The 27675-nt window shown below is 29.2% G+C and overlaps 4 protein-coding genes across 6 annotated transcripts; 2 read left to right on the forward strand and 2 right to left on the reverse strand.

Annotated features, from left to right (window-relative positions):
* Positions 1-1163: 1163 nt before the first annotated feature.
* Positions 1164-5817, reverse strand: LOC107067897 (cytochrome P450 4C1). Of its 2 annotated transcripts, none has more exons than XM_089175529.1 (13): positions 5681-5817; positions 4332-4490; positions 4114-4223; positions 3427-3517; positions 3042-3233; positions 2869-2962; positions 2698-2800; positions 2505-2613; positions 2312-2427; positions 2172-2240; positions 1735-1900; positions 1455-1634; positions 1164-1378 (listed from the first exon to the last, which is right to left on the reverse strand). In XM_089175529.1, exons 2-13 carry the CDS (start codon positions 4483-4485, stop codon positions 1221-1223), a joined length of 1542 nt encoding a protein of 513 aa, XP_089031655.1. In that variant the 5' UTR covers positions 4486-4490; positions 5681-5817; the 3' UTR covers positions 1164-1220. The 2 variants fall into 2 exon arrangements, with proteins under 2 accessions (XP_089031655.1, XP_089031656.1); XM_089175530.1 differs by lacking the exon at positions 5681-5817 and adding an exon at positions 4788-5674.
* Positions 5818-7691: 1874 nt separating this feature from the next.
* On the forward strand, positions 7692-13809 carry LOC107067928 (cytochrome P450 4C1-like). The gene is made up of 13 exons (XM_015323870.2): positions 7692-7842; positions 9614-9772; positions 9877-9986; positions 10342-10432; positions 11647-11838; positions 11918-12011; positions 12078-12180; positions 12257-12371; positions 12443-12558; positions 12630-12698; positions 12970-13135; positions 13236-13415; positions 13492-13809. The coding sequence occupies exons 2-13, from the start codon at positions 9619-9621 to the stop codon at positions 13650-13652; spliced, it is 1551 nt and encodes a 516-aa protein (XP_015179356.2). The 5' UTR covers positions 7692-7842; positions 9614-9618; the 3' UTR covers positions 13653-13809.
* A 215-nt stretch (positions 13810-14024) lies between these two features.
* LOC107067896 (uncharacterized) lies at positions 14025-18259 on the reverse strand. Of its 2 annotated transcripts, XM_089175566.1 has the most exons (3): positions 17911-18259; positions 14860-15880; positions 14025-14743 (listed from the first exon to the last, which is right to left on the reverse strand). In XM_089175566.1, exons 2-3 carry the CDS (start codon positions 15867-15869, stop codon positions 14731-14733), a joined length of 1023 nt encoding a protein of 340 aa, XP_089031692.1. In that variant the 5' UTR covers positions 15870-15880; positions 17911-18259; the 3' UTR covers positions 14025-14730. The 2 variants fall into 2 exon arrangements, with proteins under 2 accessions (XP_089031692.1, XP_089031691.1); XM_089175565.1 differs by having other exon boundaries at positions 14025-15880; positions 17911-18256.
* Positions 18260-20171: 1912 nt separating this feature from the next.
* On the forward strand, positions 20172-26791 carry LOC107068013 (uncharacterized). The gene is made up of 2 exons (XM_015324003.2): positions 20172-20325; positions 24795-26791. Exon 2 carries the CDS (start codon positions 24807-24809, stop codon positions 26184-26186), a length of 1380 nt encoding a protein of 459 aa, XP_015179489.2. The 5' UTR covers positions 20172-20325; positions 24795-24806; the 3' UTR covers positions 26187-26791.
* Positions 26792-27675: the final 884 nt, after the last annotated feature.

The raw sequence follows: 27675 nt of genomic DNA on the forward strand, positions 1-27675 counted from the left end.
AGAATATATAAAATCTATGCTTTGACCGAACGGAACTGGTGATAAAAAAAAAAAATGATGCGAACATGAGTTTACTTGTAGTCGATTAACAACGTGTTAATTTAACGTGACGTTTATCTAACTGGTTTTAACTCATTATAATTTGAATTATAACTTTAATTAAGTATATTTTATCAGTAGGATTACACTGGGTGTACATAAATGTATGTTTCAATGGTACTCCATGTCTCTTAACCTCTCTTCTTCGAGAAATATTCGAAAATTTTACAACTATTCTAGAGCCATCCTGTGAAAGAGATATTCAATATTTCAATATAGTCATCCCCCAGGGATTCAGAGTGGGGGGGGGCATGAACATAAAAGGAGAAGGCAGGCACGCGTGAGGGAGCGAGTGATAAACGAGCGATTAGAGAGCGATTAGCGAATGAATAGCGAGTTGCCGTAAGATTACGGATATTCGCGGGTTTTGTGTAGAGTATAGTCGAGTGTAGTCAGTGATCCCATTCGTACGATAATTATTTATTAATTATCGCAACCCGAGGACGCGCTGTGTCGTGGTGACTGGGACCCACCCACCCCGGGGACCACTACAAACTAGTTTTCTTTCCCCGAGACTAGCAGCTGTTATGCTAACATAGTGATGAGAAGCATGCAAAATTAAAAATTAAACACCCATCACTTGTTAATCAGCATTGCCAACTATTTCTCCACGATAATGCTCGGCCACATAAATCCCACAAAAACCATGAAAAAATTAAATGAATTGAAATACGAAATTTTGCCGACTTATTCACCAGATCTCTCGCCAAAGAATTATCATTTTTTAACATTTGGAACTATTTTGACGGGCTAAACAATATGGAAATAAAGACGGTCTACAAAATGCACGTCTCTATCAACGGTATTTTATAAGAAGATGACTATGCATACCAATAAATTATCAATAGAAACGCACTTACGATCCTAAGCGTCCCAAAAATTTCGGTCTGTTTAAACGCGCATAGTGTAGTATCTGTCAAACTTCAACATGTAAATATAGAATCTTTGTTGACAATAAGTCAATTAAATATAACTTACAACTTTTACTTTTGTTTACAACTACTACTACAACTGCTACTTTTGTTTATTTTTTCGGGATTTAGGACTAAAGCACTGGCTTTGACTATAGAATATTTTATTTTTTTATTTACTGTAATATTAATTAAGTAATTATTTAATATTCAAATAGGTATAAATTTGACTCGAAGTGGTTTAGACGTGTTCAAAGTGATATCTGAAATAAATGTAACATCATCTAGTTCATCCACCGGTTCTAACTCAAAATTGTACAATATAAAAGCTACAAAGAGTTTAAGCTCAAGCATTGCAAATTTTTGACCTGCAAAATGAGAAATATAAGAATAAAAGAAAAAAATGTAATAGTTTCTGTATTCATTTTCATATGAAACACATACCAATACAGTTTCTCGGGCCAGCACTAAATGGTATGTAGGAATAGGGATGACGTTCTTTAATATTTTCTGGTAAAAATCTATCCGGATCGAAAACATTTGGATTTGGCCAATATTCTGGATTTCTGTGCACATTGTGAATGTCTATGAGACATATCGTACCAGATGGAATTAAATATTGTTCTGCGAAATTAATATAATTACATAATATACAAAATAAAAAATAAATAGTACATGAGTAATGTTAAAGTGCACGTGTACACATATGCATATATTTTCATACTTAGCTGCATATCGTGAGGAATTTGTCGAGATATTATATGGACGCTTGGATACAAACGAAACGACTCTTTTAAACATCTCTCCAAATATGAAAGTTTTTTAAGCGATGCTATTGTTATATTATTACCTTCCTGCATTATCGTTTTTACCTCATCTCTTATATTTTCCTTAAAATAAATACACATCATAGATTATTCATTCCAAAGACTATAAAAATCGCTGAACACAAAATATTTAGAAAGTTTTAATAATTTCTGTAAACATTCGCAAACCGATGAAACCTGTTTTTTAGTTAATTTGATTATTATTTAGTATTAGTAACAAATTAATAAAATTAGTGAAACGATTCAATGATTAATTGATTATTAATGAATGAACAATTAAGAATTTTTTCTTTTACTAATCATTTCAAATGATAATTTTAGCTTGTAACATTACCTGGACATCTTTGAGCTTAGCAAAAAGACTCAAAGCAAAGGTCAGTGCACTCGCAGTAGTGTCGTGACCCTAAAAAGTATCATTTTATAGAATATTATTAAACTTTGTTCTTGTAAGTAACTACTTTTACGAAAACCCACTCCAAACATGAAAGTATCCACTTCTTCTCGAATTCCTTCCTCATCTATTTGATTATCGCTCCAAGATGCGGCTATAAGCAAATCTAGCAGAGAATGTTTTTTCTTATTCTGCAAATCTGTAACATTAAAATTCTATTGACCTTGTTTTTCTAATTTTATTTTATTCTTATTGAAAAAATTTCGATACACTTACTTTCCTTTTCTGGACCGTCATTAGGAACGTCATAATTATCCAAATTTTCAAAGATTTTTAGATATTGCCCATTAGTTTGTTTGTGAAAAAGTTTCCTTTCTGCAATTATCTAGAATAAATATAAGACATTCCTAATTTCGATTGATATTTTGGGAAAACGTAGATTTTTAAATAATTAGTCAGAAAGACGTACATTTCTCGAAAAACTATGCAATGTTTTCAATGTTTCTTTTTCAACTTTTGCAAGTGATGAAAATGCAAATATAGCATCAAACAAGTACCAAGGTCTAAAAGATCTAATAAAAAATAAATTATATTTTCTGTTTTAGTGACTTTATTTTTTAAAAAAAGATTAATGAATTACCTATATGCAACAATGCTGCCATAAACATGAACGGCATTAAGATATTTGGATTCCAGTTTGCTATTTCCTGTCAATTGGATACCCATTGCTGTTTCTACACAAAAAAATGTGGCAAAAAGTAAATTTAGCAAGATTAATTATTACATATACAGAAAATCGCTTATTTTACTAACTGCATATTGCGTTGAGAGTGTATTTGCTGATAAAACTTTTTAAATTTTTGACAACCGGATTTCCATCTCCTTCCTGTTTAAGACATTCGACCAGATTTTGTGATTCCTCAATTAAGTTAGTAAAGTAATGTTTAAGAACATTGAAGTGAAATGCAGGTGTTAACATCTTCCGTCGTAAGTGCCATTTTTCACCTGTTAAATTAGAGATTAGATTTAATGTATTAAAAAATATATTGATAAAATAAGAGAAATTTGGGAGTGAATGTATACGTTAATATAAAATATGGAGAAAGTTTAAACGTAAGTAGATTTTATTTTATTATTTTGGATCCTAATTTTAAATTTATTATTTATAAGATTTTTTAAAATACTTTAAATTGTTTACCGTCACTAGTTAGTAGTCCAGTAGACAGCCAGTGCCGAAGATGTTTGTAAAAAATTCCTTTTTTAATACATGTATTGCTCGTCAATAGTACCTACGATAGAAATTGAAATTTTTTTACTTATGTAAAGTGAATTTCGCGATTTATCTTTAAACTTTTAAAGCATCAAATATTTTTCTGATAATTTTACTAAAGCTTCTTTATAATTATTATCTGCCAATTTCGTATTACATAAAATGAATTACACCGATAAAAAGCATCATTTAAATATGCAGTTGAAAAAAATACATAGATAGTCCTTCTATGATTTTTTTCAATTTAAATTTTTAGTGCTGGTTGAAAGATTATTTAACACTAGATTTACGGATGTTTTGTTCATTATTTTTTAATGACGTAATAACATTGTTTGAATAAAGGATTGAGTAAAGGAATTGAACTAATATTTACGTATATTTCATTACGTAACTAAAAACCAATAAGTTTTCAAAAAATAGTATTTAAATTTTATAAATATATAAAATAATCAAATGTTCAATGAGTCAAATTGGCTCAATTCGTAAATCTAGTGTTAAATATACATTTCTTGTAACAGAAAAAATAGTACACGTTTAGCTTTTTCTATATTTCAAAAGGTTAAAATAAAATAAAAAAAGAGAAGTTTATTTCGTATTTACTTTATAATAAGTTACCTGAATATCATCTGGATCAAGTAAGATTATCGCATAATACATTAAAAACCATACTTTTTGAATTGGATAATAGTCATCATTTAGTTTCCAGAATTTCTTAAGTAGAATTTCTATATTATTCAAATAAATTAGTTTGTAGTGAGAATTTCATTGATAATGAGTTGAACACACACATCTTATAAAATAATTTCCCGAAATAATATTTTAAGGGAACTTACCATTGTCAACGTAGTAATGATGAACATTTCCTATTATCGGATAGCCTTTTGGTCCTGGAATTAAACTTAAAAGTCTTCCAACTCTTCCATATTTTAAATAACAGTGGAATAAAAAAATAATTGAAATTGAACCTAACAAGATTGTTAGCATCATTTTGTCTGTAAAATAGAAAAAATTAAAAATAACTAATGAATATTGCAAAAACAATTTTACCTAATAATCATTATTTTTAGGCTTTAAATGTCTCTAAAAACTTACGTTCTTGCGAACAATTTCTCATATAAAAGCAACAACTAAACTACAATTTCCAAACATTTTATTTCAAATTGATCGATGTACGAATACTTTTTACACACACTGTGTGTAAGGTTATTTCGAAAGGTTATACATTTCAAAGTATATATGGATAATCAATTTGGTGTAAGTCATACATTTATTATATGGAGAGTACCTACTTGTATTTTTTTCTTGATAAGAATTTTTGTTTGCGTTTTTATTTATTTTTGAAAGAATATTTAATCTGTAAAGAAATTAATAATGTATTTACTGTAATAGGTGTACCGGAAAGTCATTACCGGTTTTTTCGGAAAAAAAACTACGTAATTTTCAAGAAAATAGAACAAATTGGTCTAACTATAATTTTAAAAACGAATGAGAGAGAGATTACGAAAAATGTACGTATAAACGAATGTATGACTAAATAATATAACGAATTCTAGGTATAATCGAAAATAATGAGCATAATAAATTGATATAAAACTCTGTACGGAAATATTAATAGATTAAGGAATATCAAAAACGTAATTATGTTAAGGAATTAATATGAAAATTGTATTAAGATATCGAGTATCTAATGAGCTACTGAGAATTGATACAAAATTTGTATAATAATCTAAGATATCGGAATGTAACATTTGCATGAATTAATAGCATATACATGTACAAGAATGTTGTAGAACGATAATGCATAAAAAGCTTGGGCTAGCTTGAGTTAAGGAGTGGAAATACCAAAAAGTACCTCTTCCACGGAAAATCCTTCTGATCCACAAAAACCCGGAGGAGGGCATCGCCCTCGCGTCTTGTCTTTTCCTGTTTTTCACCCTTATCTTTGGTTGTCTTTTATAATTACCACTTGTCTTATGTTAAAATCTTTACTATTCGACTTTGATCTAGTTCGCGCTATTAAGGTGTTAGTGTAATAGTTTAATCTATTACGGATTTTGGAGTTTCCATGAATTAACCAGCTTTATAGGAAATAATAGTAGCCCAAGCCTTGTAGAGCATTGCGAGATCGATTACCGCTTGTACCACAATTTTGTAAGTTATAAACTTTATTTTTATTAAATACCTTTTGGAATCAGAGATGCGAATATAAATAATTCTCCTAATTAACTAAAACTTCCTCAATCCACCTCCTACTAAACGCACTTTGCCAAAATTCTACTGCTATTTAATCTTGTGAAAATGAATTACCCTGGTTTCGACTAAACTTGGTAAATGCAGAGTGGCCACAAAAGGCCACTATACTACTTCATCATATTCGTCCGTCAAGACGTAATAAAAGTAATTACATATGATTAAATAAATATAAAAAATAATATATAATTTATGATAATATATGTAATGTATATAATTACATATGTGTCAAGTAGTAATATATTCCATACACACACATACATAAAGTGCATGTCGATAATAAATTAAATATGTGTCATACATTAAGTATATGGAGAGTATTAGTATTTTTTTGTTGATAAGATTTTTTGTTTTTTATTTAATTTGCATAGAAAAATATATATAATTAGCAAGAAACCAAGAACAAAACTTTTTTTTAATTTAACTTATTAAAGAAAACGCACTTGTAATTATCAAATGTTACGTCCAACCAAGGCTAAATAACATTTGTATAATTTTTATTAGTCATATCATTTCAAGTAATAGATTCTTCATTATTCATATAGAATAATTATTTCAAAAAGAACTTTAAATTACAGTAAATAAAATGTTGTAAAGCCATAAACGCTAAGTGGGCACCACTCCTAAATCCTGAAAAATGCATTTCTAAATGTTATTGATTCATTTAGTTTCAATGAAATTTTTGATGATAAGAAAAGTATCGATAAGTATAACGTAATTAAAGTGCGACTATTTCCTTCCACTTCCTTCGTTCTAAATATTATATGCTCATTTAATCATAGCATATAATAATAAAAGTTTAATTAAAATTATATATGACAGATGATAGCTGATGATGATGCTCGAACATTGGAATTCATGTATTAATTTTAATTTACAAATCAAAGAACTCCCAATTATTTCAACATACTTAAGGACAAATTTGAAGATGGATGGTACAATGCTGTAAATATTAATTTGTCAATCCATTAATATGATGTAAATAAGTAAAGTTGTTTCCTTCGTGTTGAAATTAAGTGGTGAGGCGTTGTTTAAACGAGTAATGGTTTAACTATTATGAATATAAGGTTTATGAGAAGATCAACTTGTATTTACATTGCAAAACCTTTTTTCGATAAGCTTACAGGCGAGACAAGAAACTGCGACCTTGTACCCTTGTACCACTGCAAACCATACTTTCTCATCTCGGCATCACACCCATTTTGTATCACGCAAAAACCGAGCTGGTGTCTCGGACGATATGCGGCTGAGTGGCCGGTGAGAAGGGCATAGGAATCTCGAACCGCTACCGGTCTCAGTATAGTGTTAATAAGATAATATCAGATTAATAATCAACGTCCTCGAAAAAACTCAAAATATAATTTTAAATCTAATTAAATTACAAGTATTACTTTTGTTTATTTTTTCGGGATTTAGGACTGATGCACAGGCTTTGGCTATAGAATATTTTATTTACTGTAATTTTAATTTTTCTAATATTTAAAGTAATTATTTTATATCAATAGTAAAGAATGTATTATATGAAATAATATGCTTAATAGAAATTATACAAATTTTATCTAATCTTGGATAGACGTAACATTTGATAATTATAAATGAGTTTTTTCTTAGTAGTCAAGTAAAAAATTAGTAGTCTAGGAAAATAATGGTAAAAATATACGTTCTTACAACAGTTTCGTGAAAATTAAATACTTTTTTATTAAAAACAAATAAATAAAAAAAATGATAAATCTTATTAGCGAGAAAATGAGTATTATTAACATAACATATAATTTGCATTCAATTTGTTATTCAAATGTACTTTGATATGTGTAACCTTTTGACACATATGCTGTAATTATTTGTCTGTCCTTTTTATGTAAATTTATGACGTTTATTTTTAATGATTTATCTTTCAAAGACGATAAAATTGTATAAAACTTAATATTGGAATATACACTTATATTGCGTGTGTATCTTCAGTTATTGCATAGAGAGTGTAGACTAGACGCACACGTATATAACTCTCCACCTGAGTTTGAATGTGCCAGTCGGACGATCAGATAGATTCATATATTTGATATTCTTCAGACAGATGAAAATAATCAATAAATGGTAATGTAAAAATTTTATTATCTGAAATAATGACTCATAAACAAGTTATAAATTTGATGATTAGTCTTTAAATTCTAGCATAACATTTTAATTGTTTATCCATTTTTTTTTACTTTCGTTACTCTACGTTTAAAATTTTTTTTTAATTATATTTTTTTATATTTATATTCAAATAATGATTCGTAGTAATGTAACGAAAATTACAAGTTATTTTCCAAATTATAAAATTATAAAGAATCGAAATACAAAAGTTCCTCAGATAAATTAACATTCTTACTTATTGTAATCAACTCACTATTTAAACTCTGTTGTTTTGAAATTAGAGTAAAAACTATAGACTTTTAGCTCTCGTAATTATTCTGTAATACAGATATTTATTTAATTGACAATGAGCTGTGACAGGACAATCTAACAACTGTTAGATGGCACTTATCAACTTCCTTGTATTAAACAATAAAATTAGTCGATACATTTGAAAGACTTATAAATGTATTATCTTGGTTTTTTGAGGGAAATCATTTTGCATTTTCAACAAACGAAAACAGCAATTTCAATAGCCTTTTGTAACCTTTTGTGAGCTCAGTTTATCTCGGAGAGATGATTATATCTGTCACTTATATTAAAAACTTCACCGATAGCTAGATTCTTTTTCGGGTTATCAATTGTAGATAGCTTTAATTTTTGAAATATACTTACATTCTTTCGTAGACTGTTTAAGCGTCAGAGATAGTAGATTTTATTGTACTATTTTTCTAAACTAAGGTTAAAACATTAGGGCTAAACATTGTTGATTACTAACTTTATTTCATTCTGTTTTAATTTGTCCAGTTAGTTGTCACGTATGAAAATAAAGATTTTATTGAATAAAATTGGACAATAGAATTTTTGTGTGTGAATCTATATTTATTAATAATAAATTAGTTTTTATAGTAAATTAAAATCAGTGTTCAGCGTCTATTCTAATAAGAAAGGTATCTAAATTTATTATTCTTTCTCACTTCTAGCTTACTCCTTCATTTATATTTTGCAAATCAGTACTACAGGTTATATAATTTTAGGCGTCCTAGGTTTTTATAAGTTTTTAACCTTTAGCCATGACTGCATAAGCGGGCAATAGAATGTTTTTATTTAAAAAGTTAACTACAATGTCTAACTATATTTTGAATAATCCAAAAAGTCAAATTAGCTCGAATTTGAACATGTAACGAAGTCAACAGCTACTTTATCAAACTTGTCTCAACATAAAAACTCTCACGGAATTGAGAGGATAGACTTAACAAGCGAATACTTTATTTTGAAAGAAAATTACACAATGAAATAATGATTGAAAAGTAGTTTAAATAAAAAAGGACAGAAAATTATTTTCTTGCACTGTAAAAGTCGAAAAAAGCTGATTTTTTCGATGGTTTGACTGATTACTTTTAAATTTGTACATTTTTACTTGTTCGCGATAGATTAAATCTATAATTAAGAATTTAAAAACAACAAATTGTCGTTTTTAATCTGAGGCTGAAATATTTGGACTTTTTTAAGACTTCCGCGAATTGTGCGCTGATTCGTAGTCGTTTGTATTAAACATCGTTCGTAGGTATGCATATGCATACAATTAATAGAATAGAAACGAATAATAAAACTATTTAACTCCCATATTAATTGATTATTCGCAAGAACGTAAATTTTTCGAGAAATTCAAAGTCTACAAATAATGATTAATAGGTAAAATAGTTTTTGCTATATTCATTGGTTATTTTTAATTTTTTCTATTTTACAGATAAAATGATGCTCGCAATCTTGTTAGGTTTAATTTCAATTATATTTTTGTTCCACTGTTATTTCAAATATCGAAGAGTTGGAAGACTTCTCAGTTTAATTCCAGGACCAAAAGGCTATCCAATATTTGGAAATATTCATCATTATCAGATTCATCATGGTAGGTTCTGCTAAAATATTTTTTTCTGGAAATTATTTTATAATCTGTAATTTGTCTTCATCAATGAAGTTTTCACTAATAACTTATTTATTTAAATAACTTAGATCTTGTACTTGAGAAATTTTGGGAACTTAATAATCAATATTCTCCAGTTCAAAAAATATGGTCCTGTGTGTATTATGCAGTAAATTTAGCAGATCCAGAAGATATTCAGGTGATTTATTATAAAAAATATGAAGTAAATTTTATTTTTATCTTTTCATGTATATACATGTTGAAAGTTTTTCATTTCTTTCCTTACAAGAAATGCATATTTGAATAGTCTTTGAACAAGCATTACAAATTTTAATTATTTTATACAATTCATCTACTTAATAATGTTTTCAACTGCATATTTAAATGATGCTATTTATCGGTGTAATTCATTTTATGTAATACGAAATTGGCAGATAATAATTATAAAGAAGCTTTAGTAAAATTATCAGAAAAATATTTGATGCTTTAAAAGTTTAAAGATAAATCGCGAAATTCACTTTACATAAGTAAAAAAATTTCAATTTCTATCGTAGGTACTATTGACGAGCAATAAATATATTGAAAAAGGACTGTTTTACAAACATCTTCGGCACTGGCTTTCTACTGGACTACTACTTAGCGGCGGTAAACAATTGAAAATATTAACAAATATCTTATAAATAATATATATTTAAAATTGAATGATATAAATGCGTCAGTATTCGTTCGTGCCTCATAAAAGATAATCGTTTCTTCCTCTCCCTTCGACATTCATATTTTTATCTTCTACGATTACAGTCTTCGATTTTCCTAGCTGTGACATATTTCCAGAAAGTTTTTCTACCTTATCCTAGAATTAGGCTGACTTGACAACAAATGAGCAATTATCATTTAGTTTATTTATTTTATATCAGGAAAGTAATAGTTTTTGTCAGCTATCCCCATCCCAAGATCATATTGGAGCCCTTTGATAAATATATTAACAATATTATAATAAATAGAACCTAAATTATCTAACTCTTGCTACTGTGCATTCGTCTGATTCTCTCGAAACTTAGTTTTTTCAAGGTTTCACTTCTAACACGTGTGATCTGCACACATGATTTTTTTATTTATTAATTATTATTGGTTTTTCTTACAAATTCAAGAAATTAGCTAATGAAATATATATATGTATTGTCATTGTCTATGTATTTATTTAAAGATATAATTTGATAAAGTAAATAAAATAGGATAAATCGAAAAATGTTTACAATTTATCGAATTACTAAACAATAATCATAGCATTTTACACTACTTTTAATTCCATACTGCTTAATAGAAACTGTTCTCTTTAAACGTCGTATTTCTTAACTAAACTCTTTCTTATTCAAAGTACTCTTTAACAAAATCTTTTGTCGTACTTCTAACCAAAATATCATACCAAGTATATTCTATTAACTATTTAAAAAACAATCTTCAATCTCGTTCTTACCTTTTCGTTACACCTACAACATATACACCATCCCTCTCGTTTTGTCTATCGTCATACCTTTTCAGCGTATTTCACTTTAACCTTTTTGTTTATAATATAACAATTGATCATATGATCACTCTGTTTACGACCACATACTTCATAAGCACATAATAACAGAACAACGTTTCCTACAGCTTTACTTTAACAAAGAAAGCGTTTTTAACTATCCTGTAATTGTCAGAATGAACGCGATCTTTTAATAGCATTTTTTTCTGTTATCTACGTTCGAACTTTCTCCAGATTCTATATTAACGTATACATTCACTCCCAAATTTCTCTTATTTTATCAATATATTTTTTAATATATTTTTTAATACCTTAAATCTAATCTCTAATTTAACAGGCCAAAAATGGCACTTACGACGGAAGATGTTAACACCTGCATTTCACTTCAATGTTCTTAAACATTACTTTACTAACTTAATTGAGGAATCACAAAATCTGGTCGAATGTCTTAAACAGGAAGGAGATGGAAATACCGTTGTCAAAGATTTACGAACATTTATCAGCCAATACACTCTCAACGCAATATGCCGTTAGTAAAATAAGCGATTTTCTCTATATGTAATAATTAATCTTGCTAAATTTACTTTTTGCCACATTTTTTTTTGTAGAAACAGCAATGGGTATCCAATTGACAGGAAATAGCAAACTGGAATCCAAATATCTTAATGCCGTAAATGTTTATAGCAGAATTACTGCATATAGGTAATTCATTAAAATTTCGTTACGAAAAAAAGGAAATAGAATAAAGAATGTTTTATTTTTGATTAGAATGTTAAGACCTTGGTTCCATTTCGATGCTATATTTGCATTTTCATCACTTGCAAAAGTTGAAAAAGAAACATTGAAAACATTGCATAGTTTTTCGAAAAATGTACGTATTTCTGATTATTTAAAAATCTACGCTATTCAAAAATATCCAGATTAGGAAAATGTTATATTTATTTCAGATAATTGCAGAAAGAAAACGTTTTCACAAACAAACTAATGGAGAATATTTGAAAATTTTGGAAAATATAGAAAAGGATGACCTTTCTAATGAAAATCCGGAGAAGAGCGATGAGTGTATTCTAATTTTTTTAACAAAAATAAAATAAAATTAGAAAAACATTGTCAATAGAATTTTAATGTTTCAGATTTGCAAATGAAGAATAGGCTTTCTATGTTAGATCTGCTTATAGCTGCATCTTGGAATGATAAGCTCATAGATGACGAAGGTATTCGAGAAGAAGTTGATACTTTCATCTTTGAAGTAGGTTCTTCTAAATGTTCTTTCTTAGAAGAATACATTTAAAAAATATTCTGCAAAAAAAAATGTTTCAGGGCCACGATACTACCGCAAGTGCACTGACCTTTGCTTTGAGTCTTTTTGCAAAACACAAAGATGTCCAGGTAAAGTAACCAGCAAAGATTATCAGTTGAAATGATTAGCAAAAGAAAAAGTTTTTTGTTTTCTAGAAATTTTTAAAGGACTTATCGATAAATCGTTTGAATAAATTTAGTGACTTGTAACTAATACTAATTAATAATAATAATATCTGAGTATAAGTTTTATCGCTACCCAAATTTTAAAAAAGATTATTAAAGCTTTCTAAGTAGTACGGATATAGCGATTTTCATAGACTAGACAATAAGTAATCATGTGATGTGTATTTATTTTAAGGAAAATATAAGAGATGAGGTAAAAACGATAATGCAGGAAAATAATAATATAACAATAGCGTCGCTTAAAAAACTTTCATATTTGGAGAGATGTTTAAAAGAATCGCTTCGTTTGTATCCAAGTGTCCATTTAATATCTCGACAAATGCCTCACGAAATACAGCTAAGTATGAAAATATATGCATATGTGTACACGTGCACTTTAACATTACTCATGTACTATTTATTTTTTATTTTGTATATTATGTAATTATATTAATTTCGCAGAACAATATTTAATTCCATCTGGTACGATATGTATCATAAACATTCACAATGTGCACAGAAATCCAAAATATTGGCCAAATCCAAATGTTTTCGATCCGGATAGATTTTTACCAGAAAATATTAAAGAACGTCATCCCTATTCCTACATACCATTTAGTGCTGGCCCGAGAAACTGTATTGGTATGTGTTTCATATGAAAATGAATACAGAAACTATTACATTTTTGTCTTTTATTCTTATATTTCTCATTTTGCAGGTCAAAAATTTGCAATGCTTGAGCTTAAACTCTTTGTAGCTTTTATATTGTACAATTTTGAGTTAGAACCGATGGATGAACTAGATGATGTTACATTTATTTCAGATATCACTTTGAACACGTCTAAACCACTTCGAGTCAAATTTATACCTATAAGATAAGCATTTTTACAAATATTAGGCTTTAAAAACAAAAAAAAAAAAGAAGAAAGAAATAAAAATGCAGCTGTAGAAAATTTTTCTACAATCTGTTATTATTGTTCGAGAAACAAATGTGTCTAAAGTCTAAATAAATAGTCAAAAGATTTAAAACTTTAAATCGATAATAATTTGTCCTTATTATCTCGTGTTTAACAATAAACTGTTCGATGCTCTCTCAATTTTCGTTTTCATTTATTAGTGGAAGAAGAATTTAACGAAGCGAATTTGATGGAAATGGTATCCGAAACTGTAAATCAAATTGATCCTGAGGACACTAGCACTGATGAAGATTGAGCAGTTTATAAGTTAACATTAAAAAAATTACAACAAGGCCTATGCTTAGCTGAAAATCTCGAGTCATTTTTCTTGAATTCGGATCCTTCCAAAAAAAGGAGTCGAAAATTCAAAAGGGAGCATCAAAACTGTCTAGCTCTATACCGAGAAATTTACAATTACTTGATAAGAAACAACAAGCAAAGTTTTTTATCTCATTTAGTATCGTGGCCGTTGCATCGCCGCGCTGCATCGCTGCCGTGTTTGTTACTATTGTTGCATATGTGTTCGAAGAGTTAAGAATTGCATCACTCAAGAAGACACAAAGACATTAATGGTACTATCGGAAGTTTGCGAATTAAATGCGGCAAAAGCATTTTATGCTGATATAGAATTGATCGAAGAATTGTATCGGTCCGTTTTAGTCCGTTTGTCGGTTTTTTTTATTGTCTCTTAGGAATTTTCTGTGATTAGAAAATATTTGCCGAATTACTTATTTGTATAACACCATTTTATTTACAATACAAATTATCAATAGAAAGCTCTATTGCCAATTTTCTGTAATATTTTATACCTTATAGTTTATAGTTTTTACAGACTACTTAAAGTAGACATTTAATCAGAAAAATATCTTAAGTTAGTACTAAGGATAGTACTGAGTGAGTTGAGCCCTGATTTCTGCTATTCTCTCGTGTCCTTTAAATGAATAAGAGTGTGATGGTTACCTTTACAAATTTCACAACTTCTCGAAGAACTGCATGCGTGCCTATAATGCCGATCTAAACAAATAAAACAACGCTGTAGGCGAATAATATCTTTATGCCGCTCGAAGGCAGATTTTGTAAGGAAATCATTGCATATCACTAGGGAATGTTGGCCAGTACAGAGTGGACACCTTGAATAACTTGAAGACCCTGATTGCTCTTCATCAGGCAAGCCCGTGATCTTCTGAAGATTATACGGTAGTGCATTTGGAGTCGATCTTTTCTCACCCCGCTTATTTAACGGAGTTTGAGCTATATTTTCGAGAAATGCAACCATCTCTGCAAACGTCGGCATAAAGCATGGTAAAGAAGAACTTCCCTGTTTGAACGACTTTTCCTTTAATTTAAGCTCTCTCTCCCACACTATTCGCGTTTCAGTAGGTAAATGTTCATGTAATATGGCGATGAGCATTGAATCCCAATTTTCTAATGGCCAGCCATTATTCTTCAAAGTCTGAAGGATTTTCTGCATTTTTTTAATGACCTCAAGTATCTGATTCATGGACATATTTTCAAGACGGGTTCCAAGATTCCACAATTTCTTAACTTTTTTTCGCAAAATGAACCTCGGATTATAGTAACGAGTTTTCAGCGCTTCCCATATGCTTTTAAAGTCAGCGCCAGTAGTCATCTCATCCTTAAACCACTTCGCTGCTCTATCGCATAAACATGTTTCCAAATATGTTAACTTATATTTATCGTCTGGATACTTATTAACATGGAACATGAATGAATTACAAAATTGATCCCATTCCTCGTATTTTCCCGAAAAAGTAGGTTTTTCGGCATTTGATTTGAGACTGGGGTAAGTAGTGTTAGAAGACATCACTTTAGAAGTTGATGCTTTCGAGTTTTCAAGCTGCGACAATAATTTCAAACATTCATCGCGGGCTTCCTCGTGTGCGCTTTGGATTTGGTCTAACACAATGTTGACGACGTCAGTGTCTAACTTATCTTCTCCTGCAATAAACTCTTGATGAGCTTTTCGAGCTTGGTCTTTGAACGCTTTTAAATCTTTGATTCTCTCCTCGACCATTTCTTTTGTAAGTGACCTCTGATGTAATCGATTCTTAATTCCCCTGATACCTTGAAGATGTGTCTTCTGCAGAGCTGAATATTTTTGTAAGGTGCTAGGAGGCATGATGGCTAAGCCTTAAGAGTAGAACAGAAATCAAAAAAACTTTCATTAAATTTATATAAACCCAAAATTTATATAAAAATATATTTATAACAATAAAGCAGTAACGTCCATAGTATGTACGTGGGGATTAATTAACTCAGAAAGGAATTCCAAGCTAGGAAGGATCTAGTGAAATATGCGAACAACAATTTAGTTTCGGATACAACGGGGATATTGAATACGTGGAAAAAGTATTTTGATCGATTATTAAATGTAGAATCTGAAAACGACCGGGAAACTTCTCATTTCGAGTTCCATACGGCGGAACCTATGGTTTGTGAACCAACGATGTTACAAGTAAAAAGCGCGATTAAAAAACTAAAAAATCATAAATCACCGGGTAACGACTCGATTCCTGCGGAGCTAATAAAATGGGGGGGGGGAATAGATTGATCGAAGAAATTTTTGAGCTAATCAAATTAATATGGAGCAAGGAAACATTGCCGGAACAATGGAAAGAGTCGATTATAATCCCAATCTTTAAAAAGGGAGACAAAATGGATTGTAATAATTACCGGGGTATTTCACTTTTACCGACGTGTTACAAAATACTATCAAACATCTTACTAGCTAGGATATTACCGTATGCGGACAAGATAATAGGAGATCACCAGTGCAGTTTTAGGAGAAATAGATCGACTACAGACCAAATTTTTGCTATTCGGCAGATCTTAGTGAAAAAATGGGAATTTAATCAGCCGGTATATCAACTTTATATAGTTCTTCAAAAAGCGTACGACTCTGTAAAACGAGAAAAAATGCTCGAAATCCTAATACGACAGGGAATACCAAGAAAATTGGTCAACCTTGTTCAACTTTGCCTAAAGGAAACTAGGGGTAAAGTGAGGTTAGGTAACCAAATATCGGAAGATTTTAATATCCATAACGGGTTAAAACAGGGGGACGCATTGTCACCCTTTTTTGTTCAATTTAGTACTGGAATGCGCTGTCAAAGAACTGCAGAAAAGTAAAGATGGTCTACAGTTGAACGGGATAACACAATTGTTGACATACGCTGATGATATTGCTTTGTTAAGGGACAACGAAGAGGCATTAATTAATAACGCAAAAATATTAATAGATAATACTAAAGATCTGGGACTGCAAAAAAGCGCGAAAAAAAACCAAATATATGATAACCGATAGAGTTCATAATAGGCCTAGTACTGGAACTTTGGTCGTCCGGGATAAAACTTTTGAGCGGATCAGCAACTTTAGGTATATTTAGGATCGATCATAAATCAGACGAACGAAATTAACGAAAAACTTAAGAAAAGAATCAATTTAGGCAACTCATGTTTTCATTCGATTAACAAATTACTCAGCTCGCGGTTGCTGTCGAGGCGATTAAAAATCAGGATATACAGGACAATCATCCTGCCGGTAGTCCTTTATGGTAGCGAATCGTGGTCGCTTAAGTTACGGGACGAAAAGAAATTGAGGGTTTTCGAAAACAAAGTTCTTCGTAAAATGTTCGGTGCAAAACGCGATGAGGAAACGAGCGAATGGAGAAAATTCCCTAACGTTGAAGTATATCGATTGTACAACAAACCGGACATTATCAACGTCGTAAAATCACGCCGATTAAGATGGGCTGGTCACGTGGCGCGGTGTATGGGGGAGGATCGAACGGCGCACAATATATTGGTCGGTATACCAAACGGGAAAAGACCACTTGGTAGACCGAGACGTAGATGGGAGGATAATATTAGAAGGGACCTGAAAGAAATAGGCTGCGAAAACTGCGAATGGAGGGTCGCGCTCAGGGATGGGAACAATGGCGGGATTTGGTATTCGCGGCAATGAACTTTCGAGTTCCTAATGCCAACTAATAATAATAATAATAATAATAATAATAATAATAATAATAATAATAATAAAAACTCTTACGAAATTGAGAGGAAAATCTGGACAAGCAAATAATTTATTTTAGAAGGAATTTACACTATTGGATAGTGAAAACTTAATAGAAATTGGAAATGAATGTTTAAAGAAAATATACCTTTTTTCACACACTTGAATGCTGTCTTATCTTAACCAATTAGCTTGACCGCCCGTAGTCTTGATCGCCCGTAGAGGTAAGAACTTTGAACAAAGTCACAAGCAGTATAGCAGTACTTAAGCACTATCTATCTTAATAATGAGTAATACAGAACGGAAGTGAACACTTGTCTCACGTATGCACAAGTTTTAAGAACAACACCCCACCATTGTTCTGCAAGTCATCGCATATTTGTTAACACGGCGCCTATTGAAGCCTATTGAACATTAACTGTACAAGAATTGATGTGTTTCTATATATATTATTTGTTATACTTATGCTACCTTAATTATAATTATCAGATATTATGGCCTTCTCGGAAATTAAAAAATAAAATTCTTTTCATATCAATGAAACGAAGAGATAATCAAAGTAATCTAAGTTATTGCCTCATCCTGAATTATCATTGAAGTAATCTTTTTCAGATTTATTATCAGAAATCAATATCTTGACGATATTGAACGATCTGTCAAAAATGGAAGTTGAACTGTACGTTATATTTAACAATAAACCTACCGACATTTTTCATGTATACCTAATTCTACCATGAGAGGTCAAATGACAGTTACGAAAAAAAACATATGTATGTGTCTTAATATAGAAAGAGATTTTAGCCAATTGAATAGTTAACAATATATTTTTTGATGCTACAATAAAAATCCGCTCCCCGCTTTTCTATTTAGAAAAGTTTTATTTACCTTTATGCATTTTCAGTACATTTTTTACAAATTAAAGCATTTTATATTGCACATATTCAACATACGTATTTTTTACATTTTATACAAATTTTGTTAGTCTTATTGAGACTTTACAATATCTTATTTGACAAGCTTTTCGTCCAGATGAATCTATAGCTGTATTTGTTATTGTTTCTGATGAACATTCTTTGCTTAGCTGTCTTTCTTGCCTCGATACTTCTTCACTCGTTGTTTCTTTATATAAAATCCAAGCATTTATCTCGGCTAAATCTAAGATATTGAAAAATATCTGTAAAAGCCATCTCTGATATAAAGATTTTACACTATATTTTTTGGCCATTTGATCGGTTACATCTACACCAAATTTTGTGCTATTGTAAAATCTAATTATCTCTGGTATACGGGTGTCACTTTTTTCAATTTCAACGGATGAAAGCATTGAACTAAGTATGAATACTTTTTTATTAGATTTAGCTTTATAAATTGAAAGAATAAAATCATTTGATTAGTATAATATGGTTGACAAGCGTGGCATGTTATCCTTTTCCTGTCTCGCTAATTTTGGTAGCTCTTTGATAGTTCCAACAAGCGTAGTTTTTTTTGCAAAAAGTTTACTCGCTAATGACACGCTTGTAAAAAAATTGTCAGTTGTTATATTTCTCCCGTGGCCTGTATATGGTTCTGCTAATTTCAAAGTTACTAACTCTTCAAGTGAGACCGATGATTCTCTCCTTTCATCATTTCACAAATATGGAAAAGTAGTTTATTATATACTTACTACTTACATCGGAAGGTAATCAGAATTTTATGCCAATTTTGTCCAGTTTATTGGGCATGTATTGAGTAAATTTACAACGTGCTTTTGTAGGAAACAATTGTTCATCTATAGCAAGATATGCTCCTGGTTTATAACAGTTTTGACTGTTTTCGATAAATTTGTATCAAACTTCAGAGATCAAAGCGAATTTATTGCTTTGTAAGCGTTAGACTCAAAGTTGATATCTTTTGTCAAAACGAATAAATCTCATGATTTCTGTGAAGTCATTCTGGCTCATAGTTGACGAGAAATATGACGGACCGCATTTCTTGTTCCATGATCGTCTACACTGTAAATTCACAATTACATTGTAGGCTCGTAAAACAATTTCAGGAGTACGCTTTCCAAAAAAGAAATATAGTCATAAATAAAATGAATTGTTTCAATGGTCAAATGACCGCTGGTGGTAGGACTAGACATGCCATCAATTTTTTTCTGAAAGTAAACAATAAAGAAAGTTGTGAGTATGAAAAATGGGTTGTATATATAATATAGAAAAAGTCAATAAGTTTCATGGCGATACGATAGTAACGTTGTATACTAGAAATTCTAAACGAAATTTCAAAAACGGTCATTTGACTGAGCATGGTAGGATTAATATTAATTAAAGTTTTGTCTATGCATTGTATTCACAATGTAGGTGAATAAAAGCAAAAGATGGCGCAGGCGAGTGTATTCGAGTCACGAGATTTGCGAATGTTCCGATAGAGAAGTTAGTTATAAGCAAACTAATGTTGAGAGAGCACGCATTATTTTGTATCATCTCAATAAGTAGTAATAAAATTTCTAAATTATTCTCATTCATCGAGCTTCTCTCCTATAGCAAGATTTAACAATACTATCATTTGCCATAACGTACAGGTAAATATATGTTATTCAAAGTTACTAATTCATAATTCTGAACTGATATTAGAGATATTTGTAAAAAAAAATGGAATATTTATATGAAGACAGTACTATAAAAATGTTGACGCTATTAGAAATATTCGAATTCTTGTTTTAATTAAATTGCTTCTTCTCAGATTATACGATAGACTTGTAATTTTCAATAAACACGAAGAAATTAATATGCTATATGCGTGATATATTTATAAATTAATTATAAGAATTCTTTTTACTGGCAACGATAAAAAAAAGCATCTCCTTTTTTAAATTTATAATTGATATACTCTTATTTTATAAGAGATAAATAAATATTTATTTTTGTAGCACTGAAATTATTTCATTTTTAAGCTAGTGAAAAACAAATAAAGACAAATTTTCTTACTTTGAATAAAATTAATTTAATGATATGATAGCGATGTGTAAATATGAGTCCAAATTTTACAATATTTTAAATGAGTGCAATAATTAAATGTGAAAATTGATCAATTTACGGAATGCATATATGATAATCAGATCTATAAAATAAAAATAAGTAATAATGTGTAATACTCATCTAAAGTTTTAAAAAACAAAGGATTAAAACAATTGAAATTTTTGTCATCGATACAATAAAAAATAGTATATCTTTTAATATAATTCGAATAAAAGAGTATGTATTTATGAATGCATATGAAGTAATTATTCAGGAATTTTTGAACAATGAATTAGGAGTTATTTTTACTCATATTAGTTTCATTACAAAATTTATATTTATCTATTGTTTATTAATACAATAACAACTTATCTTCAATTTATATTTTACACTGTTTTTTAAACTTATTCATTTTATCTTTAACATATACTGTGAAAGAAACTCGAATGTTTTAAGGTATTTGGAAAAAGTTGTGTTTAAATAACGACATATTTAGAAACATTAATAAATAAACATTTTTTAAATTGAAATTTTTACAAAAACTAGCTAAAGACAGTAATAGTTTGATTAAATTATCAACCGAATTGTGTAAGAATCTTATAAAATGTTAACAACCTCTTAATTGCTTGTAAAATAATTGTAAATTATCGAAATAATGATCGATAAGCGAATCTCTATTAATAATTAAAATAGATTTCCAAGTGATCACTTGATTTTTATGAAAGTCAAAGTTTCACGAGGTGTTTCAGAAAAAGATACTATATATTTATCTGATATATCGATTTAACACTAGATTTATGGAACCCGTTAAAATGAAGAGTTTTCGATTTAATGCTTAAAAATTCTGAACATGCAAACATTATTCTTTAAATATTACATATCGGTTTTTAATTATATAACGCAGCGAATATATATTTCTAGTTATTTTCTCTCTCTGGAACACCTTTATTTTATTATTTCCAAATGTGGTATACCTCTTTTCACGAAAATCCGTCCATTTAATGGGTTAAGTTATATAGATATACAACATCTGGAAATAATCAAAATGAAATAACAATGAATAAGAAAAAACAACACTAAACAAATGAAAGCTAATTTCTAGTAAATACATGAGCAAACAAATTTGGATTTGTTGTCTACAGTTAGATCAAACCTTGTCATTTCAAAAATACTCATAGTTCAGTAATGAACTTTATCGGAAAAAGAAATTCTTTTTGGAAGTGAAGTATCTATTATTATTTTATAAAACAAGTAGATCAAAGTGAAAGATTATAAGATAGAGTTAACATGTACAAAATGTATTCAAGACAGAAGTCAATTAAAATCTCTCCATATAACTTTTTAATCAATAATTTCAAACAAAGTTGCATTTAACATACCTGTCAAAAGAAAGGATTTCAATTTTAAAAAAAGAGGTATATACAGGCAATTCTCGTTAATCTAGTGTTAAGAATAATGAGTTTCTTAAAAAAAGTTTGTAGATATTAGTGTAATATAAACTAATCGATAATTATCCTAGTTACTCTTATATAATATAAGTTAAATTTATCATTCTATTACGAAATAAGAAAAATAAAAAACAAAATATCGTTGATATTACGTATATATTTTATTGTTACTTTGTTCAACACCACTATAGAATTTTCAAAAAATCGATTTTTTTTTTTTTTTATTAGCTTAAGTGTACTTTAGACATCTAAAAACATTATGAACACGGTCCCGAAGCAAAAAAAAATTGTTAACATGGCGAAATTTTATTTTTACGAAACGTCTCAAAGCGCCTCGAATAGTGATAACAAAACTTTAAACGCGTTTTTCTCGAAACTACATTTTTAAAACTGGACAGACTCAGAACTCGAGCATCATTTAACCATCATTTAACCGATTGATTCGAAAGTTTGAAGATAGTTTGATAGTTGTATTATCTACACAAGTACATATCCGATTTTTAATTGAATGTAAACTTTTAATTTTATAAACTATTTTCTACATTTTGTTTCGTCGAAAGGTCGATTTTTTTATTCAAAGTTGCGCCATTTTCATAAAATTTGACTTAGGGAAAAATTCGTATGTACTTCTCAAGATAATAGTACATAGATTAAGAATTTCTTTTGTTTTTTATTCTAGGTCTCATAGTTGTCCAAGTATGAGTCCACTTATTTTAGTAAAAAAAAAAAAAAAAACAGGATTTTGTTCAGTCACGAATACCGACTATGCCATTTTCTATCTAAAATCAATCAAAATATTTGTTTACATAATTCAATATATGATTAACCAATCCTAAAAAAAAAAAAAATTCTATCCCTCATTTAGTTTTCGCAAAAAAAATTCCCAAAAAAAGGCTTTTTTCAGGCTCTATAGTGGTGTTACCCCCTTAATCTCTTAATTCGTGAAATGACCGTCTCCACTCTGAAACAACTATAATTAAATGTTTTAAATATGAAAGAAGATAAAATATGATATTTTAACTAGGTAATATTAGAGATTAAAAAGAAAAGATTAGTCAAGGTATGAGATGGAAATCTGATTCCAAATATAAAAGAAATTATTATTTTATTTCGTTTCAATGCTTATACTGTATTTCATGGTCTTCCAAGTAAAGGTTATCTAATCTCGAGATAAAGTTTTTTTATTGATTTAATTTTTTAAGAAACTTTCTTTATGATTTATCTTGAACGATGATTCGTAATACGTATCAACGTGGTAGATTTAAGGTTGATAGAAAATACGACTGATAGAATATTTATTTTTAAAAAACAGGAAGAGATAAGAACAAATAACTACCTACAATCACGAAACTTAAAAGTTGGAAAAACAAACTTTTAAGATATATCAAATATCACTTTCTTATTTTAATTACATGTCTCTCATTTCAATTCGTATATAATCAATTTATTTCCTAAAACGAAGAATTTAAGTTTATAATCAAATTTTCTTTACAAGCTTTCCTAAATGTGCGAAAGTATTTCTCTTAATATTTCGAGTTTTTACGATTTAACTCATTGAGATATGGCGGTATTAAAAGTGTCCTACCTTTTTGATGCTTAAATGAGTACGCTCGGTGGGATTATGTGAATTAAACCTTATAACAGAAAATTTATTTGAATTATTATTTTTGTTTTATGTTTCGATTTTTAAAGGATTAACCCTTTGACTGCGGCGCGCTCTCGAACGAATCCAAATATATGAACGGCGCGATTTTCACATGTTAGTCGCTGCGACTGTTTTTCCGCTGACTACTAATCAAAACAGATAATAATGGCAAATAAAATAAAAATATCAATTTTTGTTTGTTTGAAATGAAAACTTCTTTAAAATAGGGAGTGATTTGAAAAATATGAAACGCGGCGGCAATGCAACGGAGCGGCGAGCGGCTATGTAACGGCTACGATATTTAGTAAAAAGAGAAAAAGAGACAAATATATAAGATTGAGCCTGCGAAAGAATGGGACAGAATATTTCCTATTCTCGGTCTCCTCTTTATGCTCCGCTTCGTAATTATCGCTCCTGGTTGTATATGTGTGTGTTTGTGTGCGACTGCATACAACGAAGCGTGGACACATATTATTTCGATACTGAAACTGTTTGTAGATAGGAGCAATAGAAGGGTAGAAGGAATAAACAGAGATAAGCACGTAGGTATGCGACAAAAGTATAATATAAAACATATACAACCAGGAGCGATGACTACGAAGCATAGCATAAAGAAGAGACCAAGAATAAGAAATACTGTATAACTATATTCTGTCTCATTCTCTCGCAGGCTTAATCCTATACGTCTCTTTTCTCTTCTTACATGAGTTCCATTGTCGTGTTATGCCTCCGCTCGTCACAGCGTGTTTCATTTTTTCAAATCACCCCAATTCTAAAAAGTTTTCACTTCAAAAAGAAAAAAAAATCTCCAAATTTCTATCACTTTTCATCGTCATTCTTATATTATCGTCTTTTTAACTTTATTCTTTTCAAGGCTAATAAAAAAGAAAAAGTGAAAAGTAGTAATTTGTTATATTAAAATTTGCTTTTTATTTTACAGATCGTATTCATAATGTGGCATTCAAGTAAATCTATCATTTTCGTTACTATCATAAGTATGGAAATCATTCATGGTTTACATGCTATGTCTATATCGATTTATCCGGAAAAATTTGAGGAAGATCTCAATATTTATTTGGGAGAACCGATGGACAAATGCGACAATCAGAAAGACGAGAATGTACAACTTGTTAATATGGGTTTGAATTCAGTGACAGAGAATTTCATCACCAGCGTTAACGTGAAATCTATTAATCTCGAGGACAATAACATCGTTTATATCTCTCCTAATGCTTTTAAAGCTGTTCCAAATTTGTCATGTCTCAATATTCGACGAAACAATGTAAACAATATATTCAACGTATTTCTAAAATCATTTAACCATACATTATTAAATAAATTAAATTTAGCTCAATCAATATTTAAAAAGACTTCTTCGGAAGACTTTTCTTTTGAGATTCTAGATAGATCAATTACAACAAAGAACATTGAGGCATCATCAAAAATGTATCTACCTTATGTAACGCACTTAGATTTGAGCGACAATAACTTGGAAGCTCTTCCGGAGTATATCAAAACTTCATTTCCTCGCTTGACGCATCTTTATTTGTCAGATAATAATTTGAGATCATTCAATTTTATACCTCCGACAACGGAGTATTTGTATTTGGAAAGAAACCGTGCCTACGTTGACTTGACAATTTTTCCCCAAAATATTAATGGGCTATTTTTAAACGATAATAAATTTAACAATTTTATGAAAAATTATGAAAACCTAAGAATATTATCTATTCGTAATTGCAGTGATGTTCTTTATTATATAAAATATCTTAATAAAGGAAAGCTCGTTGATTTGGATATATCATCAAACCGATTAAATGACATTCAAATAAACTTTTTCAGAGATGCAAAATATTTAAAACGTTTATCTTTAGATAGAAATTCTCTTTCTTCGTTATCATTTTTAACCCATTTAGTTTCTCTTACAAATTTGTCGATAGCTTATAATAAGCTTATCAATATTAAGTCAGATTTTTTTGTAAATCTGAAAAATTTGCAGACATTAAATTTGCGAGGTAATCGTATAGAGAACATTGACAAAGATGCTTTTTTAAACTTAAGAATGTTAGAAAAACTTGACCTTGCAGAAAATAATCTGAGTACGCTTCCTGTTACATGGATGAATACCTTAACAGGGTTGCGATACCTTAATTTGAAATCGAATTCATTTTCTAGCATCGATAGCACGTCTATATATGCTTATTCGAATCTAAATCAGTTATTCTTAGGGAACAACAACTTTATACAAATAGACATGGAAAGTTTAATGAAATTACCTTCAACTGTTATTGTTCATGTGTCATCGATAAATAATTCTACATGTGTAACGTAAATATGTTTTATTATAAATTCAAAAAGATTATCTACTATCACACAATAAGCATATTATTAATAAACATTTATAATATTCTTTATTACATAAAATATTACAAATAAAGAAGATAAATTATAGTGTAAACCCTACAACTTTAAATTTTTATTAATTTTATTATTTATTTTGCTGTTAAGTGGGACAAAATGTTAAATTTTATATTAAATTGATTAAAATATAATTGAGTTTAACTATAATGAGATTCGAAAAAAAGATGAACGGATTCAAAAGTACCATTGATATGCAATTAAATACGTAAAGTTAGGTTCCTCAAGTTGTAATCCATAAAAAAAAGAATATAAAATGTGTAATTTTAAATATACACAAAAACATTTGTATTATTCATAACTCATTATATTTATATTGAAGAAGTTAGAAATATCGACACGTTTTTACATAAAATTAATAAATAATGATAAATGAGTATGATACAATATGTTAAATTAGAGTTTTAAGTCGTAAACTATCTACTCTAATACCTAAGAATAAAATACAATTAATCAAAGATATTTAGGTATATGCAATGAATGTGTAAAAAATATGTAATAAATATATACATAAAAGCATTTATATATATATAAATATTTATTGATATTCATCGAGTAGTTTTTACAATCATTACGAAAATATATTTAACAAGGGGAGGTCAGAGTACGCGAGAGACTTTCAAACTTTTTTCAAACATTGAACAGTTGTCCATGTGACAGGAAACTCTGTCAGGAAACGTTCCCTGACGTCGCACGGCTAAAATACCCTAAATTAAATACAAAATTTTAAAAAGAAGATTCGCGGACTGTTTTTATTTTACCAAAAACGTGTCATTTATTTTCTATTTAAAAATGTTTCCATTTTATTGAAAAATTAATAATATTATTTTAAAGTAATAAGGTAAGTAAGTAAGTAAGTAATTATTATAAAGTAAATAAGGTTTATTTGTTTTTGTCACGTGTCTAGTTTCTTCTATTTAAAAACTTTTCTATTTTATTGAAAAATTAGTATAAATTTCCTAAATACGCAAACATTATAATTAAAAAACATGTCTTTGGATATTTATAAGAACAATATTCTACAATGTTGTCTAATTTTTTTCTCTGATGTATCTGATAATCATTTTATCATTTATATATTATATTTACTTAAGTTAGGACATGATATCTTTCCACCGATAAACATTCTACCATTTTTGTTTCTATCTATGGCTATTGCATTCGGCATTCCATCTTGATAGATAGAATTTTGAAAATGTTAGTTTTTGTCAGCTACCTACACCCAGAGACCATACCGCTGATCTTTAATATATATGGTAATAATATTATAATAAATAAATCCTACAATTATGTTACTCTTAAAACTGTGCATTCGTCTCATTCTCTCGAAACTTAGATTTTTGAAGGTTTCACTTCTAACACGTGTGATCTGCACACATGATTTTTTTTATTTTTCCGATCAC

This window comes from Polistes dominula, unplaced genomic scaffold, assembly GCF_049000335.1.
Source record: "Polistes dominula isolate Pdom_NZ unplaced genomic scaffold, Pdom_raw_medaka contig_17, whole genome shotgun sequence".
Lineage (NCBI taxonomy): Eukaryota > Metazoa > Arthropoda > Insecta > Hymenoptera > Vespidae > Polistes > Polistes dominula.

What these genes read in the sequence shown, in the direction of transcription:
- LOC107067928 (XM_015323870.2), top strand. Translation starts at nt 9,619, where the DNA reads ATGATGCTCGCAATCTTGTTAGGTTTAATTTCAATTATATTTTTGTTC. An exon ending in CAGATCCAGAAGATATTCAG is followed by an intron (nt 9,987 to 10,341) that starts GTGATTTATTAT and finishes TTTCTATCGTAG; the next exon opens with GTACTATTGACGAGCAATAA. An exon ending in AGCAGAATTACTGCATATAG is followed by an intron (nt 12,012 to 12,077) that starts GTAATTCATTAA and finishes ATTTTTGATTAG; the next exon opens with AATGTTAAGACCTTGGTTCC.
- LOC107067896 (XM_089175565.1), bottom strand. Translation starts at nt 15,869, where the DNA reads ATGCCTCCTAGCACCTTACAAAAATATTCAGCTCTGCAGAAGACACAT.
- LOC107067897 (XM_089175529.1), bottom strand. Translation starts at nt 4,485, where the DNA reads ATGATGCTAACAATCTTGTTAGGTTCAATTTCAATTATTTTTTTATTC. An exon ending in GGCAGCATTGTTGCATATAG is followed by an intron (nt 2,801 to 2,868) that starts GTAATTCATTAA and finishes ATTTTTTATTAG; the next exon opens with ATCTTTTAGACCTTGGTACT. An exon ending in TGGATACTTTCATGTTTGGA is followed by an intron (nt 2,241 to 2,311) that starts GTGGGTTTTCGT and finishes GATACTTTTTAG; the next exon opens with GGTCACGACACTACTGCGAG.
- LOC107068013 (XM_015324003.2), top strand. Translation starts at nt 24,807, where the DNA reads ATGTGGCATTCAAGTAAATCTATCATTTTCGTTACTATCATAAGTATG.